The 16,777-nt window shown below is 39.0% G+C and overlaps 1 protein-coding gene across 2 annotated transcripts; it reads left to right on the forward strand.

The window, feature by feature from the left end:
* Window positions 1-149: 149 nt before the first annotated feature.
* On the forward strand, window positions 150-16,777 carry BRD7 (bromodomain containing 7). Of its 2 annotated transcripts, XM_080637958.1 has the most exons (17): window positions 150-273; window positions 631-839; window positions 1,592-1,721; window positions 2,123-2,180; window positions 3,940-4,084; window positions 5,433-5,543; window positions 5,883-6,067; window positions 6,868-6,991; window positions 7,616-7,691; window positions 8,610-8,717; window positions 9,261-9,393; window positions 10,277-10,388; window positions 12,184-12,240; window positions 13,142-13,253; window positions 13,404-13,547; window positions 14,652-14,795; window positions 15,632-16,777. In XM_080637958.1, the coding sequence occupies exons 1-17, from the start codon at window positions 225-227 to the stop codon at window positions 15,694-15,696; spliced, it is 1,962 nt and encodes a 653-aa protein (XP_080494084.1). In that variant the 5' UTR covers window positions 150-224; the 3' UTR covers window positions 15,697-16,777. The 2 variants fall into 2 exon arrangements, with proteins under 2 accessions (XP_080494084.1, XP_080494085.1); XM_080637959.1 differs by lacking the exon at window positions 12,184-12,240.

Here is a 16,777-nt window from a genome sequence, read left to right on the forward strand (position 1 = left end):
CAGGCGAAAACCTCCTACCAGCGCTCCGCCACTGCCTCGGCCAAGCCAAGCAATTGCCGCCCTCCCGCCACTGCGCATGCGCCGGCTGCTCATGGAACCTCCAGCGCGCCAGGGGGCGCTGTCTCCTCTCCGCGAGCCCTTCCCGCCGGTCGCTCGAGGCGCCGCTTGTCGGCGGGGCCGGTCTCCGCCACAACAGCGCGGCCTGTGCCGTCCCGACAGGCGCCATGGGCAAGAAGCACAAGAAGCACAAGTCGGACAAGCACCCCTACGAGGGTGAGTGTGGCGGTGCCGGGCAGGGAGGTGCCACAGCGGGCTCGGGGCCTCGGTCCTTCCTGCCGCCCGCCCGGCCGAGAGGACCGCGCGGCCTCCCTGGGCCCACTTCCCGGGCGTAGCGGCCTAGTGCCGCCCGTGAGCCCGAGCGGGGTTTGTTGGCTGGGGTCGGGACTCGGCCCGGCGGCGCTAACTCCTTTTGAGGGAGAGGCAGAAGAGGCTGCGAGTCTGGAACGCAAATGCGATGTGGGCTAGTGACAGGCTGGGGAGGGGAGCTGGGGCGGGAGAGCGTGTGGTGGCGGGTTCAAGCTGAGGGCAGGAGCACTGTGCTTACACGGATTGTTTCTCCGCTGTTTTAAGAATACGTAGAAAAGCCACTGAAGCTGGTGCTGAAAGTTGGAGGTAGTGAAGTCGCTGAGCTCTCTACTGGAAATGCAGGGCTTGATTCCAGCCTGTATGAAGACAAATCCGAACATGAGAAACACAAGGACAGAAAAAGGAAAAAGAGAAAGAAAGGAGAAAAACAAATTCCTGGAGAAGAAAAGGAGAAAAGAAAGAGAAAAGTTAAGGTATGTATTCATGCAGCATGTATTCATGAAGCATATAGACATGCTTCAACTTCCTCTAGTCTTCACATGAAGAGGTGAGCAGATAAGACTGTTAACTTGTATCCTTAAGTTGAGATACATTCTAGACTCACTATGTTAGTTTTGCAGATTCCTTTTCTCTGGGTAGTTTCATTAGAAGAAGATAAGTGAAGCCATTTGGAATATCTCATCTTTCAAAAAATACAGAAAATTTAAAGGGGGGGGGAGATTCTGTCTCTAAATTCATTTATATAAAATAAGAAGAAGGCTTTTCAATTTAGAATAATAGAATCATAAGTTCTTAATTAAAACTGAAAAATACTTCTCTTGTCAAATTCTTAACACAGTAAGTAATTAAAACACATTTATTTGAAGAATTATTGGTACCTGTAATTTAAATTTCCTGGCTATTTCATAACAGCTTTTTTCTAAAACTTTAATTAAAAATCTTACTAGGAGCTTCCCTGGAAACAACTCTCTGTGCAGAGTTGTTCCTGTCATGCTGTAAGTGGTTGTCTGTCACATTTTAAAAAATAATCCAGTGGCACATAGCATTCTGTAGCTGAATTACTTTATTGTCCAGCAGATGGAGACAGTACATAAAGTTTAAGACTTACAACTTTATTTTTTAAACTATGTGAAGTTGTTTTGAACAATCCAGAGAGCATTATGTACAGTGGTAATGCTGGTTTTGCAGCTTCTGTAAGTTTCTATAACAGTATTTGTCTTTCTAGGAAGATAAAAGGAAACGAGACCGAGACCCTGCAGACAGTGAGGGAGAACAGGAAGTGAAATGTCAAACCCCCATCAGATTGGAATTGCCACCAGAAAAACCATTGACAAGTACTTTGTCAAAACAGGAAGGTAAGGGGGGAAAGAAAGAAATTTCATTTGTTAATTGCAGTTTTCTTTAATTGACTCAAATTTTATTGTTCTTTGTTTCTGTAGCAAGTAACTTGATATTTTTTGCCATATTGGTGTTTTTCCCCATCTCGTACAAAAAATCTGAAACTACGTTCGTCTATATCACTTTTGCAGAATGGTACGTGGTACCTGTGTCAGAGTGGGCAGAATGTCAAGGCCAGTGAGAAAAGTAGATCCTCTATATATGTTGTGGGGTTTTGCCACTGTATTCTTTTCATTTATGATAAACTCTCAAGTTGCATCGGTTTTGTTTAGTTGATTTCTAGTACTTTGGATATTAAGTACCTCTTGCAGTCAATTTTGTCTCACACCCTTTCTCCCTCCACTTCTTTTTGATCTAGAGGTGGAGCAGACACCACTTCAGGAAGCTCTGAATCAACTCATGAGACAGCTGCAGAGGTAAGTGTCTGTGCTACATGCTTTCAGGGCTATAAAATGAAAATAACATACGTTAAGGCAAGAGGCATTTAAAAGCTGAGTGAAAATATTGCTAAATATATTACTAATAGGACTGGCTTGGAATTTACTGGTTTAAGAATGCATGCATCTAACTTCTCAGTTTAAACTTCTGGTAAACACTTCCAGTTTCAAGTTTAAGGTACTTTTAAAAAAATTCTAAAATGGGACAATTTTCTGTTAATGTGTTAATGCTCCGGCAGGGGGATTGGACTAGATGATCTTTTGAGGTCCCTTCCAATCTCTAACATACTGTGATACTGTGATGCTTTCTTTATAAGAACTCTTTTTTCAGAAAGGCCCAAGAGTTGGAATGAACTTGCCAAACCGAACCTTCTTTTACCTGGAGTTCTATTTTTAGCATTACATGTTGGAGTAAACATTGAAAACTTAAACCACATTCTCTTACTGTCTTATTAACCAAATGTCTTGATCAAAACACTCAGATTTGCAGAGTTTGAGTTCTTTCAAGTAATCTGTGGTTTAACATATTCATTGTTGACTTTAAGAATATCTGTATGTCTTGCACAAGTGTGGTTGAAAGATCTCTCCCTTTACCTGTATCACCAGATTAAGCTTGAAACTTGGTTCACAACTTTTCTCTTAACTTATTTAATTTTCAAGACTTTGGTGTCAGTTTCAAGAAACTTAACATCCATATAAAAGTGGGTGTGGTTTTTTGGCTACCTTTCCACACAAAGAAGCAGTCACTTTTGCTTTTGAGTCCTTTCTTTCAGTTGGAAGCTGTTGTGCAAGTGTTCCACAGGTGTCGCAGAATATCTGTGCTGTGTGCTTCTGCAGATGTATAGCAAAAGGCTTTTCACTGTTCTGTAGCAACTTGGAGCAGAAATCCTAAGTCATAAGTAAACCTCAGGAAGAAGGCCTGAAATGCCAAGGATTCCACCAGTGGGTGTAGTATCAGCACTGGTATAGGAGGCCAGTCTGACACTGTTTTGCTTTTCACTAAACTCAGTGAAAAGTTTTTGCTTGGTTTTTTTTTTTGCTTGCTTTGTTTTTTCAAAACACTGTTTGCTTTTCACTGAGTTCAGTGAAAAGCAAAAAACAATGGTTTGGGAGGAGGGATTCTTGCCAGCTTAAAGCTAAGCCTGATCCTAAGGAGAAGATACCAACCAACTATATTTTGATTTGAATGCTATTAGAAGCACCCAGGAGCATCAGTGTGTGCCAGAGATCACCAAAAGTCTTAGGAAATTTTAATGTAAAAAACTATTCCCATTAATTAGTAGTTCTACCATAACTTTCATCAACAAGCTTTCCCTTCTGTTAATTTTATTGTTAAATAAACAATGAATGACAAGTATATATTCTTATGACATGTGTTCCTTTTGTTTTTTCGTGATCTAATTATAGTACAAAACCACTTTTTGAAAAGCCAAAACCTAAAAAAGGGGTGGTTTTGTTTTGTTGTTTTTTGGGGTTTTCTTCTCAAGAGTACAGGTAGTTATCAAAATGTGAAAATAACTTCTATAATATGTTTGTAGCACTTTTTTGGTATATAGGTTTGCTTATGGGATCTGTTCAACCTTCAAAAGTGAAAGATTATGCTGACGCAAGCCATTTCTAGCTTTATGGTTTTGATTCCTTTTCAGTTTAATCCTTTCTTTTCTATTTAATTTCCAAGCTCAGTATGTTCTTTGTTATAAATTGAAACATAAAAAGCTGTCTTTTCATTTCTTAACAGAAAGGATCCAAGTTCTTTCTTTTCATTTCCTGTGACTGACTTTATTGCTCCTGGCTATTCCATGATCATTAAAAACCCAATGGATTTTAGTACCATGAAAGAGAAGATCAAAAATAATGGGTACCAGTCCATAGAAGAATTAAAGGTAATTTTGTAAATTTTATTTTGACTAGAGAGATGTATTATGCTCAGTTGACTTGAACTCTAGTATTTTATGAGAATATGAAGGTGCCAAAAGAACCAATACTTCTGCCTGAAGAAATGTTTCTTGTTGAATTTTAGTGAGCAAATTAATTCTGGAAGTGAAAGAGAAAACACTTCTGCTTTGGACATGCACATCTCAAAGATGTGGACAGTTTCAGGTTTTATGCAGGATTAAATAAAACCTGTCAGTTTGTTCTTCAGTGTGTCATTTTAGATGTTTACTTAAGAATGAATACGTTATCATTTCTGTCAGAGTGCTTTCTTTTTATGAATGTGTTGCCTTTCAAAAAACAAGGAGTCTGGTGAATTTCTTGGCTTTGCCTGTCTGTTGCTACTTCCTTATTTGTTTCCAGTCACCTGTCTGCTAGCCAGGCTTATCTAGTAGATCCACAACTAGGCAAGGCAAGATGAGCTCAGTCTGTTGGCAGCAACCGCTTAACCCTGTGCTGTAGTGTGTCCATTCAAGGTCCTGTCTTGAAGGCCCCTAACGTTTCTAGAAGGTGTAGGAGCCTGTTTTGTTGTTTTCTTCAGCAGAAGTATTCTCTAGTTCTTTACAGGGCTAGATAAGCACTCAAGAAGTGTAATCTGCGTGTAACAGTTGAACTTAGGCAGATGTTGGTTAATAGTATTGGTTGTATTTTCTAGCACATTCCTCTTTAGAACTCAAAAAACTTCAGAAGAATATTCCCTGTTGTTTTAGCTGTTTGTGGTTAGTTTTTGATTTTATCATTTTGTCTTTGTAAATAGCTGAGAATGTGATTAAACATACCTGCCTGTAGAGGCTCTGCAGCAAGTATAAAAGTGAATTTTCTAGCTCAATCATTCAAGAAATGAACGTCAAACAAGCATACATTTTCTTTCCTCATTGTAACTGCAACTTTGGCATATTCCTTATAATGATCTAACTATGAATTGCAGCTTTCCTGTTGTAAAAGTTAGCTTTATTGTCTGTTTCATGTTACTTCACGTTGTTTTTCTTATAATGACTGCCAATTGTTCAGGGAAGTGGGTAATTTTAGCTGAGAGGACTTACATTAATGCTTTAAAAACCACAGACAATGCTGAACACCTGAGAATACTTTCAGGATGTTTATTGCTAGTTTTGATATTTGTAACTTATCTTTGTTTAAATTTTTAATTAAATAGATTTCATAGATTCATGAATTAAAAGTGTTCTTTGAAGTTTATTTTTTCCCTCAAGCTCAAGACACTGCATTTGCAACAAGTATGTTAACACTGTATAATATAGAATCTTAATTTTCGTTCCAAAATTATTAATGTCTTTCCAGGACAACTTCAAACTGATGTGTACAAATGCAATGATTTACAACAAACCAGATACCATTTACTACAAAGCTGCAAAAAAGCTGCTGCACTCAGGGATGAAGATACTGAGCCAGGTAATAGAAAATACAAAACAAAATACTAAAAAATATACTGCTTCTTTTCTGATCCCTATTTCATTCCACTTTCCTTACAGGGATCTCATGAAAACTAATAAAAACTTCATATTTGTCAAATGCTTGCATATAAGAATTTAAATACATTGTTTTAAGGCTCAGGCTTCAGTACTGCTACCTGATCAGTTATTGAAGAAGTAGTTTCCATTTAATGTTTCATTTCTTGAACTGTCTTTATATTTGCTAATATAAGAAAGAATGAATTGAAATAAAGTCCTCTGTGTAGGTTACGAAAAGATTCATTAAAGCAGCAGATAAAAGGATTTCTGTGATTTTTAGGAGAGAATTCAGAGCCTGAAACAAAGTATAGAATTCATGGCTGACCTGCAGAAGACAAGGAAGCAAAAGGACAAGCTGGAACTGCAGCAAACTGGGGAAGATGAAAATGGTCGTGGAAAAGACAAAGGAGAACCTGTGGATGGTGATACTAAAGCGTTCAAAACACCTGGCAAAGAACACAAAAAGTGAAGTATTATCTCAATAATAGTTACAGCATACACCCTTTATATGCTGCAGAAACAGGATGACTTTTAGGGACCAGTGGATGGGGGTTTCTCGTTTCCTGGTACTGCATAAACATTAAGACTTCCTCATCTCAACAGAGCAACATTTATATAAAGCATCCTCATACACCAAGAAGAAATAAATTAATTAAGACTCTTTTACAATACCCTTTTTTTTTATATGTATAGATAAATTTTTTTTTTTTTTAATCTATATAAATGATCTTCTAAACATTTTGGTACAAATAACTATGTAGCCAGTTTCAAGTACTATTGAGGGGTTTTGTGTTTGAAACATGTAAATGCATAGCTACTGAATGTATACTTCCTGAAATTTCTTTTATTATCTAGAAATACCCCTTTCAGTGTTCTGAAATACTAGAGACTTTATTTTCACAGATTTGCAAATACAGACAGTAAAATTCAGAGTATCTAATATTTTACCAAAACTATCCTTGTTAGTACTGTGGGAGTGATGACATAAAATCTAGCAACATGCTAAACTCAGACATTAGTATGGCTGAAGTAAGCTAAACATGGAGTTTATTAACATAAAAAAGCATTTACTGATGCAAATCTGTCACCTGCTTTTGCCAGCTATATTCATGGCACTTTTGTTATTGTTTTGTCTACAAAAACAGGTAGCAATAGGACACAAAACCAATTTCTTCACTATATCCTTTCATGGTATTTAACCAGTTGGTGTCTGTTAAATCTATCTGTTAAAGCTAGTAACTAAGTTGCGTGCATTTTATTCACAGGAAAGACAAAGATCTGCTTGAAGACAAATTGCGGAGCACTAACTTGGAAAGGGAACAAGAGCAGATTGATCGTATTGTTAGAGAATCTGGAGGGAAGTTAACAAGACGGCTTGCAAACAGCCAGGTAGGTCTTTGTGTATTTAGTAACGCGTTTCACTTTTTCATAAATAGGGTGACTTAGCATCTTGTGTCAGCTGAAACTTAAGGTATGCTTTTACTACAATTACAGTTTACGCCATTCTGCGTGTGACTGATCTTCTGTGTAACATCTTAAGGTCAAAAAAATCCAGGCATACCAGTTGAACACATGCTGAATTTCAGCAGCAGAGCAAGTTCAGCTTAAATTTCCAGAAATTTCACATAAAGTAGTAGAAAAGTATGAAGAGTAGTAACCTCAAAAAATCTGACCTGCAAAAACCTGTAGTTCTGAAAAAGCCACATATCTGATCAAAGGTTATTAATGCTCCAGGAGAAGGAGCCCAGTTTGATGATAATGGGTCCACTTAATTTTCAACATGAATTACATGTATTATCTCTTAGCGTCTACAGAAACAGCAATAGTTATCATCATTTCTTAATTCCTTGTGCCTGTACCAATAATAAAACTATCTAGTGAAAATAAAAAGCTAAAGCAGCACTCACTTCTGAGTCTGACCTTTCCAAATCCCTTTCTGATTCCTGCCAATAGGACCGTTTCATTAAATGTTTTTATTAGTTTAAGAAATTAAGTAGTCTGCTCTTATTTCAGTGTGAATTTGAAAGAAGAAAACCAGATGGTACAACAACTCTGGGCCTTCTTAATCCAGTTGACCTTACTGCAGGAGGTAAGTTAGTATGATTCAGGTAACAAAGCCTCTTTCACCTACCAGGCCTGCTGCTGTTTTGCTTGAGGAGATCAGCAAATGCTGGCCAAGAACTGAATGTTTCTTTTCAGTCTGATAAAGATCTGGATTTAAAAAGCTGCAGCTCAGAGAGCACACAGATATGGACCAGTTGTGCCTGTTACTAAGAGCAGCTGGAGGGAGCCCTTAGTGGCTGCTGCTTCTCCTGTGTGTGGGAGCTGCACTAGAAAGCTCTTGCCATTGGAGAAGGGAGTACCTGCCGTATGCTTGGGCACATTTCATTCTTGGACTCCCCTTAAGTCTGGTCCGTGTACAGAATGCAGTGTCTCATGACCCGAAAGGTCACAGATGTTCCAGAATTAGCCACTGGGTACATGTTGGTGCCATCTGTGTAATACCACTAGCTGAAAGAGTGCAGGTGGTTAACTTTTTTAACTGCCAGATTGTTACAGAGCTGAACTGACTAGGTCAAGAACAAGCAGAAGTCAAGCTGAAGACTTGACTTTTCCCTTTCACCTATTTGTGCAGTAGAAAACATCAGCAAGAATAAATAGTGGTCTTTCGCATGACCAGGATCTGAAGAATCAGATCCTCTTTAGTTATGTAGGCTCTGTTAGTGGAGAGCAGGAAGGAGGAAGACTGATAATGAAAACTTAATGTAAATTTTAAGATTTCTATACTTAAGTAGTATTACACTTACTTAGTCTGGATTTCATGTTTAAGACTACACATAGTCTTTACTACAAAGCATTTCGGGAGGAAAACTTTGAAAGTTGTATCATGTTTATTCTGACATTTCTGGCTGAGTATTAAATGAGTAATAAATAATTTCCACATCTTCCTATGTCACCTAACTATGGCTAACATGCTATTGCTGTGTAATGATACATTCTATTGCAGAGCCAGGTTACTGCCCTGTAAAACTGGGTATGACAGCTGGAAGGCTTCAGTCAGGAGTTAATACATTACAAGGGTTCAAAGAAGATAAAAGAAACAAGGTTACTCCAGGTAAGTCCTCGTTTGTTCTGTGATTTTTTGGGGATTCTTTTTTTAACGTACATCATTCTTTTATAATGAAAATATGTTGATCTCATTAACACACAAATAGTTTGAAACTCAGGGTTTTTTCACGATAAAGTGTGTTATTGCATGTCTGTCAAACAGCAGCATAGCACAAAGTCTGGCCTAATTTACACATACAAAAGGGGAGGCATGCTTAATCTGCATCTATATTGAGAACAGGTTTTCGCAAGCTTTGAGGGAGTGTAGTGGATAGCCTGAAAAGCTGTTACCAGCACCAGACTGAATTTTCATATTGTGTTAAGGTGCATAATATTGTTAATAAAACATTTTTAAATAAAAATGTATTTGAAGTGGATGTTACTGGAACATGTTACAGTGTGAACAGATGGTATTCTGTGAAAGTTTGTTTTCACTGTAAGAAATGTGTTCCTAAAAATTTCTTTTTGGGGATTGTTTTACAACCCCTTCTCACTTTTATCTGATGCACACATATCACAGGTAATAATTCATACTGTTTTTATTCATTAGTGACATATTTGAATTACGGACCGTATAGTTCTTACGCTCCGACATACGATTCCACGTTTGCCAACATAAGCAAAGAAGATTCTGACTTAATCTATTCAACATATGGGGAAGAGCCTAATCAAGGATCTTTCAGGTAATCAACCAACTAGGATGTGTATTACAGCTTTCACAGTCAGAAGCAGCTATGTGTCACTGCAGGATGGGCTGTGTCTTTGCTGTTGAATGATGTCACTACTGTCTTTATAGTCTGCTGGCTTTTGTTTGTTCAATTTAAGAAACAAATAAGAGAATTTGCCTGTGAAGTGAAATTAACCAAAATTGAAGGATTTTGATACTACTGATGCATACTACACACAGACTAAAATTTAGGTATACCTATGACTAACTCTGAAGGACTTGCGTTCAAAGCCACGAAAATGTTGAGTGGTACAAGTGTTTATACAAACTGGATATTTTAATATTAATGAACTTCATTACTGCCTTGAGTGAGACATATATTTGGTCAAATACTGACCAAACTACTATGGTTGTAGTGGGAGAGTTGACTTCAGAGATACCAATTCCCAGTTGCATTCTTAAATACTGTGTATACTGTTTGATTTTTTGGTAGTATTTACTACAGTGCAAATAATTAATTCTCATTGTTTCTGTTATTCTTGATTATAAAAACTTCAACGTTAAAGTTGTATTGATTTATGATAATTTCAAATGGTTACACAGCGGTATAAATTTGAATGAGATGTGGGAATACCAAAGGGAAGTACAGTGCAAGTTTTGCTCTGGGTTCGATGCAGCTGCCTGAGGCAGTATAGTTTCCTAGTTTTTCAGGTTTTGTTAGGAATCTGAATGGGTTCCTCAGCTACAAAAGGCATGGATAACTAAAGCAAGCTGTTTAGATCCAGTTCTGTGCTACTTCTTGTATCTCTACGCTGTACATACTGGTTTGAGTTTACGTAACATTTCTCCATTGAATATTTGGTATTAAAGTAGTTACATTAACTCTTTTGATCTTTCAGTATCCATGATTTTTTGATGAAATCACAAGATTATCCTTTCTTAATGGCTGATAGTTTGCTTGATGTTCTGACTAAAGGAGGACACTCTAGAGCTCTCAGAGAACTGGAAGTGGTAAGAGTGGATTTGGGTACTGCCAGTCTTTGGTTTTAGCACACAAGCTAAAGCTGTGTAAAGGGAAAGGTGATGCTGATCTTCTTGATGAGCTCCCTTGTAATTGGTACAATTTGAAAGTGAAGACTGTCTCCTGTGGATGGATTTTCTGGAAAGGGATTATTCTGACTTCTTAATTAGTGAAACATAAAAGTTAACAAAATACTGAGAGACAGTTACATATTCTTCCTGTGTCTTCTCTGCCACTCTCATTGCATTAGCACTATATTCCATTCAGTAAGAAAATGCCAGTAAGCAGTAGTATAGAAAGGAGGTGATCATGGACAGGCTTTCCTATTTCCATGAGAAATTTATCATGTTCCTAGCAGCCACTCTTTAGTTCAGAAGAAATAGTAACTAGTTATTCCCTTTACTTGGTACAGTGCATTTAAACTCAGGTATGTGCTATGTAAAAATACTAACAGCTACTCTTTACCTGTTAGGAGATATCAGTATATTCCAAACATGAAGGGAATCAAAGGGGCTGATTTGACAATGTTAACTTAATTGGCAATCTAAGAATGAGTTGAGAATCTCCACAGGACAGTTCCTGTTAACTAGAAGTTTTGCTTTTTAGTTTCGCATCAGTGTAAACTATTAAAATAAACAGATCATAGCCTTTTATTAATGGGTCATACATTAGCTAAGTTAATACTAGCCATAGTCCATGGGTCAAAGATCAACCTTCAGCCCCAGTTCAGACTTTCTCTTAGTGTTACTAGTTCAGCTCTTTTTTGGTAGCCAGCAGTGACACTGACTTACAGGGTTCCATATTAAGAGAAATACAGTTGCATAGAAACAATACATTTCAGCCTCTAAAGGTCATCCTTCTATTTCTTCTTGCCCCCCAGTGAATAATCGCTGATGTGAGATCACTGGGGAAGAGCATGTGGACTTTGCAAAAAGCAATACAGTGTGTGCTGTAAACATGAATTTTAGTAAACATCAATACCTGAAGAAAGACCTCTAAAAACCAGCTGCTTTGTGACTTGGTTTACAGAGGAAGCTCATTATAACATTATATTGTTGCCACAGAAGTCGGTCAGAGAAACTCTCTGAGACTCAATTTGGAGTTTTAGAAAGCAGCATTCTTTATTGCAGCACTAGGGTGCACACTCAAATCGTTTCGCAAAGGTGAGCACACCCAGTACTTCCTGACAGCAGGTATATATTTATCATACTCGTGCATATTTATAGCTTTTCCAGGAACTAACTATGATATTTGCTCCCTAATTACTCATGCCATTTCTTGCTTAGTGGGGAGTATCTGGTGGTCCCCAGTAGTCTTCCTCACTGTGTTTACTAAATGACCTCACTGCTTGTGCATGCTCGCAAGGTCCTAGGGCTGAATTAGGAGCTGGTATGTCCTTGCTTTTCTTCTGTTCCAGTCTTGCTCCGTGTTGGGTGCCACTTGCTATCTTGAAGGCCAGCATCCTTAGTCTTAACTTACTGTCTGCTTAGTTATTATCAGCCCAGTGATGTCCCTTCCCCATCAGCCAAACATTCCTTTCTCTCTGTTAGCAAGTCAGAAAAGTTTGGTCTATGTCCCTTCCCCATCAGCCAAACATTCCTTTCTCTCTGTTAGCAAGTCAGAAAAGTTTGGTCTATTCTAGTATGTTAAAAGCACACACACTATGGTTAGTTTAAGATTTAAGGTTACAGTATGTTTACCTCACTTTAAAAATACTTCATCTTGCAAGGTTTTGCTTTGAAGATTAATTCTAATGCCTTTTTTAAAAATCTTTTCTCAATTCAGCCATCAGAGGAGGCTGAAGTGCCACATGAAAGAAGCAGTGCAATGAAAGATGTAAAGGTAAAACTTCCAAATCAATTAACTACTCTAACTGACCTGTCTAGCACCACAGCTACAAAACTGCCTACAACTGCAGGGCCTGTTCAGCTACACAGAGTGACAAGCTGTAAATGTACACTCTGTGACTCATGTCAAGGGTGTGCCATTGTGTAGGCATTTGGAGAGTAAGAGTCTCAAAAAAGTTAAGTCTTAAATGAGAGTTTGCATCAAGAGAACTGGAAGAAAATGTTTATGTATTTTGTTTCTGATTATTTAACCATATGTTAGATCTGGCTGGCAGATACAGTCATTTTATTGTTACCTTAATCTGATTTGGTTTAACATGAACTTGTAACATAAATCGGGAATATCACATGATACACAACTGTCTTTGAGAAGTTTTCTCAGATACCTTGCGGCACTGTAGGTGTACAATACACCTCTAAAATCATTCCACCCAAACTTGTTCACTTAGAAAAAGTGTAGCAGCATTTCTAGCGGAAGGGACTGCTCTCCTGGAGCATTCACCTGCAGCCCATGCCCAGACTGGTTTTCAGTTTTGGCCTCAGATCTTAAAGCAGAGAGTTTGTTTAGGTGAGCTCAAGGGAGTTTTATTCTTTCTTTTTCAAAATGGGGATGCTGGTCTTAAGTTTCTCTATCATTTTTGCACACCCCCAGCAGTTTTGGCAGGTGCCATTTTCTGTGCAAATATGAAATAGAATCATAAACAGAGTAACTGTAGAGCAGTGGAAGTTTCACAGGGTGTCTTTTCAGCTTTCCCTCCATATGTTCACATTTGTAGAGCAGATTAATTTTAACTAACTTTGCATTTGGATTTTCCCCAAACAATGTTGTTGTTGTTTCAAGGCTGATCTAAATATTATCTAAATTACTACTTGCTGCTTTTTTGTTGTTGTTTTAGATTATGGAAATTGATATTGCTGCCAGATTGGCCTCTGCTAATAATGACAGACTTACAGCACTAAAAGCAGTTACAAACTTTGGCATGCCCATAGAAGAGTTTGATTCTGAGGGTGAGTTTTCTTGGTACTTGCACGTTTGGTCTGTCTGTAACTGTTTCAGTTTCTCAGTCCCTTTGCATAGTCAGCCTTACTATTATTTTATATCATAATGTGAATAAGTACACTCTTGCTAGTTAGGAACTTCTTTCCTTTATTACACAGAGGCTGAAATCTTCCAGAGGAAGCTTGATGAAACAACAAAGCTGTTGAGAGAACTCCAGGATGCTCAAAATGAACGGCTAAGTACAAAACCACCCCCTAATATGATTTGTCTTCTGGGACCATCTTACAGAGAGATGCACTTGGGTAAATGCACTTTCTCTGATCATTCTTGCAGAACTGATCAAGTCTCAACTTGTGTTAACTTCAAGAAAGAAAAGTTTAACAGTTACAGTGCAGACTGTATACCGTGTTAGGCCTAGAAAATTCAGGGGTTTTCAGTGTAAAGCCAGATGAATGTTTTGAACAGTAATTACAAGTATTTCCTCTTTATGAATAGGTTACCCTTAAACTGACTGGGAGCTTTCCTAATGCCATAGCAGATGATAGAATCATTTGGCTAGCTTGTTGATTTTTACATGGTCTTTGAATAGGGCCTGCTTAAGTGTTACTAAGTTCTTAGCATAAGGCAAGCTTTACTCTAGGTTTGATCTGATTATCATCAGTTTATTTTACTTTACCAGTTAATACCAATCATATGTTCTTTAATCTTTTGAGCAAAGCTGCCCATCTCTCAGGTCAATTACACAGCCTGGGTTAATGGCAGCCTCGTAAGACAGGACTGTGTACAGGGGTAGCCATTATGCAAGTAAAACCAACTTGTGCAGTACCAGCTACAGCATATGTGGTCTAAAATCACCCCCTTGAGGTGGTAAGATAAATCCCCCATTATTGGAGAAATATTACCAAGTTGGTATTACACCAAGTCTAAACCAGATCAAATATTATGTTTCTTAACATGTTTAAGTACTTACAGCTTCCATCTGGGCAGAAAACCACATTTGTAGCAATAAGATCAGTGTCTCTGGTGTACATCCAAAACTGAATGCTGGCTCCCAAAGGCCCTCTGGTGCTGACAAAGTGGCTGTGGGTGCCACCAGGATCCCCTTCTGGGTGCTGTGTTGGTGTGAGCCAAGCATTTTTAGCTCACATCTTAGCTTCTGGTGTTCCTTGACCACTTCAAGCCTTACCCAGCAGCTCTTCCCTTCCTCCTCATAACCATCTCTCTATTTCCCAGTGTGTCTTGCATAACTGCATGCAGTACAACAAACCACTTCTGCTGCAGATACAATACTTAATGTAGTTGCATCTGTATTTAAACAATTAAGCTGGTTTTACAGTGTGAAGGGCTCATTTTGGGGATTTTGTGCCAGTATGCAGCATATAAACACATCCACTTATCTTTTCCAGCGGAGAGAGTAACCAATAACCTGAAAGAACTTGCACAACAAGTGACTCCGGGTGACATTGTTAGTACATACGGAATCCGGAAAGCAATGGGAATTTCAGTTCCCTTACCTGACACGGAAGACAGCTGGGTAGATTTGACAGAGGGTGAGTGTACAGAGAGACGTATTATAGCATCTGTTCAACTAAAACAAAACCACATCTGCAGATCATTAGACTGGCTTGCGGTAAAACTTGCAGTAACCTGGTTCCAACTTTCAGTTCTTCTCCCCTTTTTTTAAATTCTCTTTCAAATGGGAAGTTGCTGTGCTTGGTCTCAGTCCAGAATTAATCTTTTGGATGTATGGAATTTGCTAAGCGAGGACGTCACACTTCCTCTTTTTCCAGGCTTGTGGCTGTGCCTGCCCTTTGCTTAGTTTGGCCAGCTGCACTGCTTTGTAGGTTGACAGCATCAGGCCAACTCAACTTCTCCAGCCAAAAGTAACTGCTGGTTTGGGGGGGGTTTAAGAAGTCAGGTCAGTGGAAAACCAAGTGCCAGAAGCAGCTCCCCCCATGTGGCACATGATGGGTAAAAGTTGTGTTCCTCCCCACTCTTCACAACAGGTGAGTGGTTTCTTTCAAGAAACTAATACACACAACAAATTTATTCAGTCTGTGGTTGCAGTTAAGGTATTTCATAATAAGAAGCACAGGATTACTTCAGGAACTTACTTCTGCAAGAAAACCACTCAAGAAATTTCAGCTGCAGAAGTGTTGAGCATCTTCTATTCCACAGCACTCTACAAGTGAGGATATGTTACAAAGCCAGCTGACACATGGCATTTTCAGTACAGATTAGTGCAGCTACTCTGGCTTGTGCAGAGTGTGCAGATGACTTGAGACTGTGCACCAGTAGCAGATGCCAGGAGGAGAACTCTAGGGAATATGTGTTGCATTAGGCATTTCCTGTGCTAACTGACCTGGTACCTGCTGTAACCTTTCAGACTTTCAAGAACCGAAGAAGACTGTCACCATCCTGGAAAGAGAGTGTGGCCCAGTCACAGTCTGAGGCTCTGGTCCAGTTTACAGCCGTCTAAATGAACCTCCTTCAGGTGCATTCACCTGGCACGTGTACTTTGTGTGTTAAATTACTTTTGTTTATGAATTCTGGGGACTGGTGACACTTGAAATTGAATGGTTTGTACTAGAGTTAAGTCTGCTATATAAATGCACTAAATTATTGTTTTGGCATTCCTTGGTGCCTCTGATGCGTTTAAGTTTTCCTGGATTGTTAAATGTCTGGAAAAGTCACAGCATAAGTGAAAATGTACCTGTATATGGGTCAGGGACTCAACCAGCAGTTTCGAAAAGCAATCTATAGACTGCGTCTCAGTCTGAATCGTTGGGGCAGAAATCGTTAGTATCTGAACAGGCAAGTGTCCCTTTTTAAAATTACTGTGCGACTCCAATGATCACGAGGAAGAGAAATAAACTTTTTAAGAAATAAACCTTTTTAAGAAATAAACTTTTTAACTACAACTAACAGACCCTGTCTTAACAGCAGATCAGCTGTGGGAGACTCTGAATGTGAAGCCATCTCATCTCAGAGAAGCACCACCATCTGCTCACAGGGTTTTTAAAGCTTGAGGGCAAGCCGAGGCTACATACCATGCTGGTGAGCGGAGGCAGACCCACCCGCTTGCTGCCAGCAGATGAAGTACTACACTGCTACAGGATAGTCAGCTCTGAGAATCACACACAGGCAATATTACTGGGAGGTACTACTAAACATTACCTGCATGATGATTTTAAGCTGGCTTGTCAGAAAGGACCATCTAGTTGAAAAACACCTAGCATTAAAAGTTGAGTTCCTTGTCACCAAACCACTGCCAAAGCAGACTGACCGTACAGCTTTTGGGCATGGAGGAGAAGTTAGGCACCTCCATGTCACTGCACAAGCAGGCTGTGCCGTGTGCTCATCAGTCTCCCACAGTGTTACATATGAGCTTACTATAGGCATCCTGAAGCATTTGTAGATACTGCTTCTTTTGCATTGTGTTCCCAGTATAACCCTGGATGTGGCCAGGAATGATGTGCAGCGTGCCAGTCCCTCTGCTCAGCAACCACAGAACATGCAGGGGCATGGAACT

This window comes from Psittacula echo (genome assembly GCF_963264785.1).
Source record: "Psittacula echo genome assembly, chromosome: Z".
Taxonomy (NCBI): Eukaryota; Metazoa; Chordata; class Aves; order Psittaciformes; family Psittacidae; genus Psittacula; species Psittacula echo.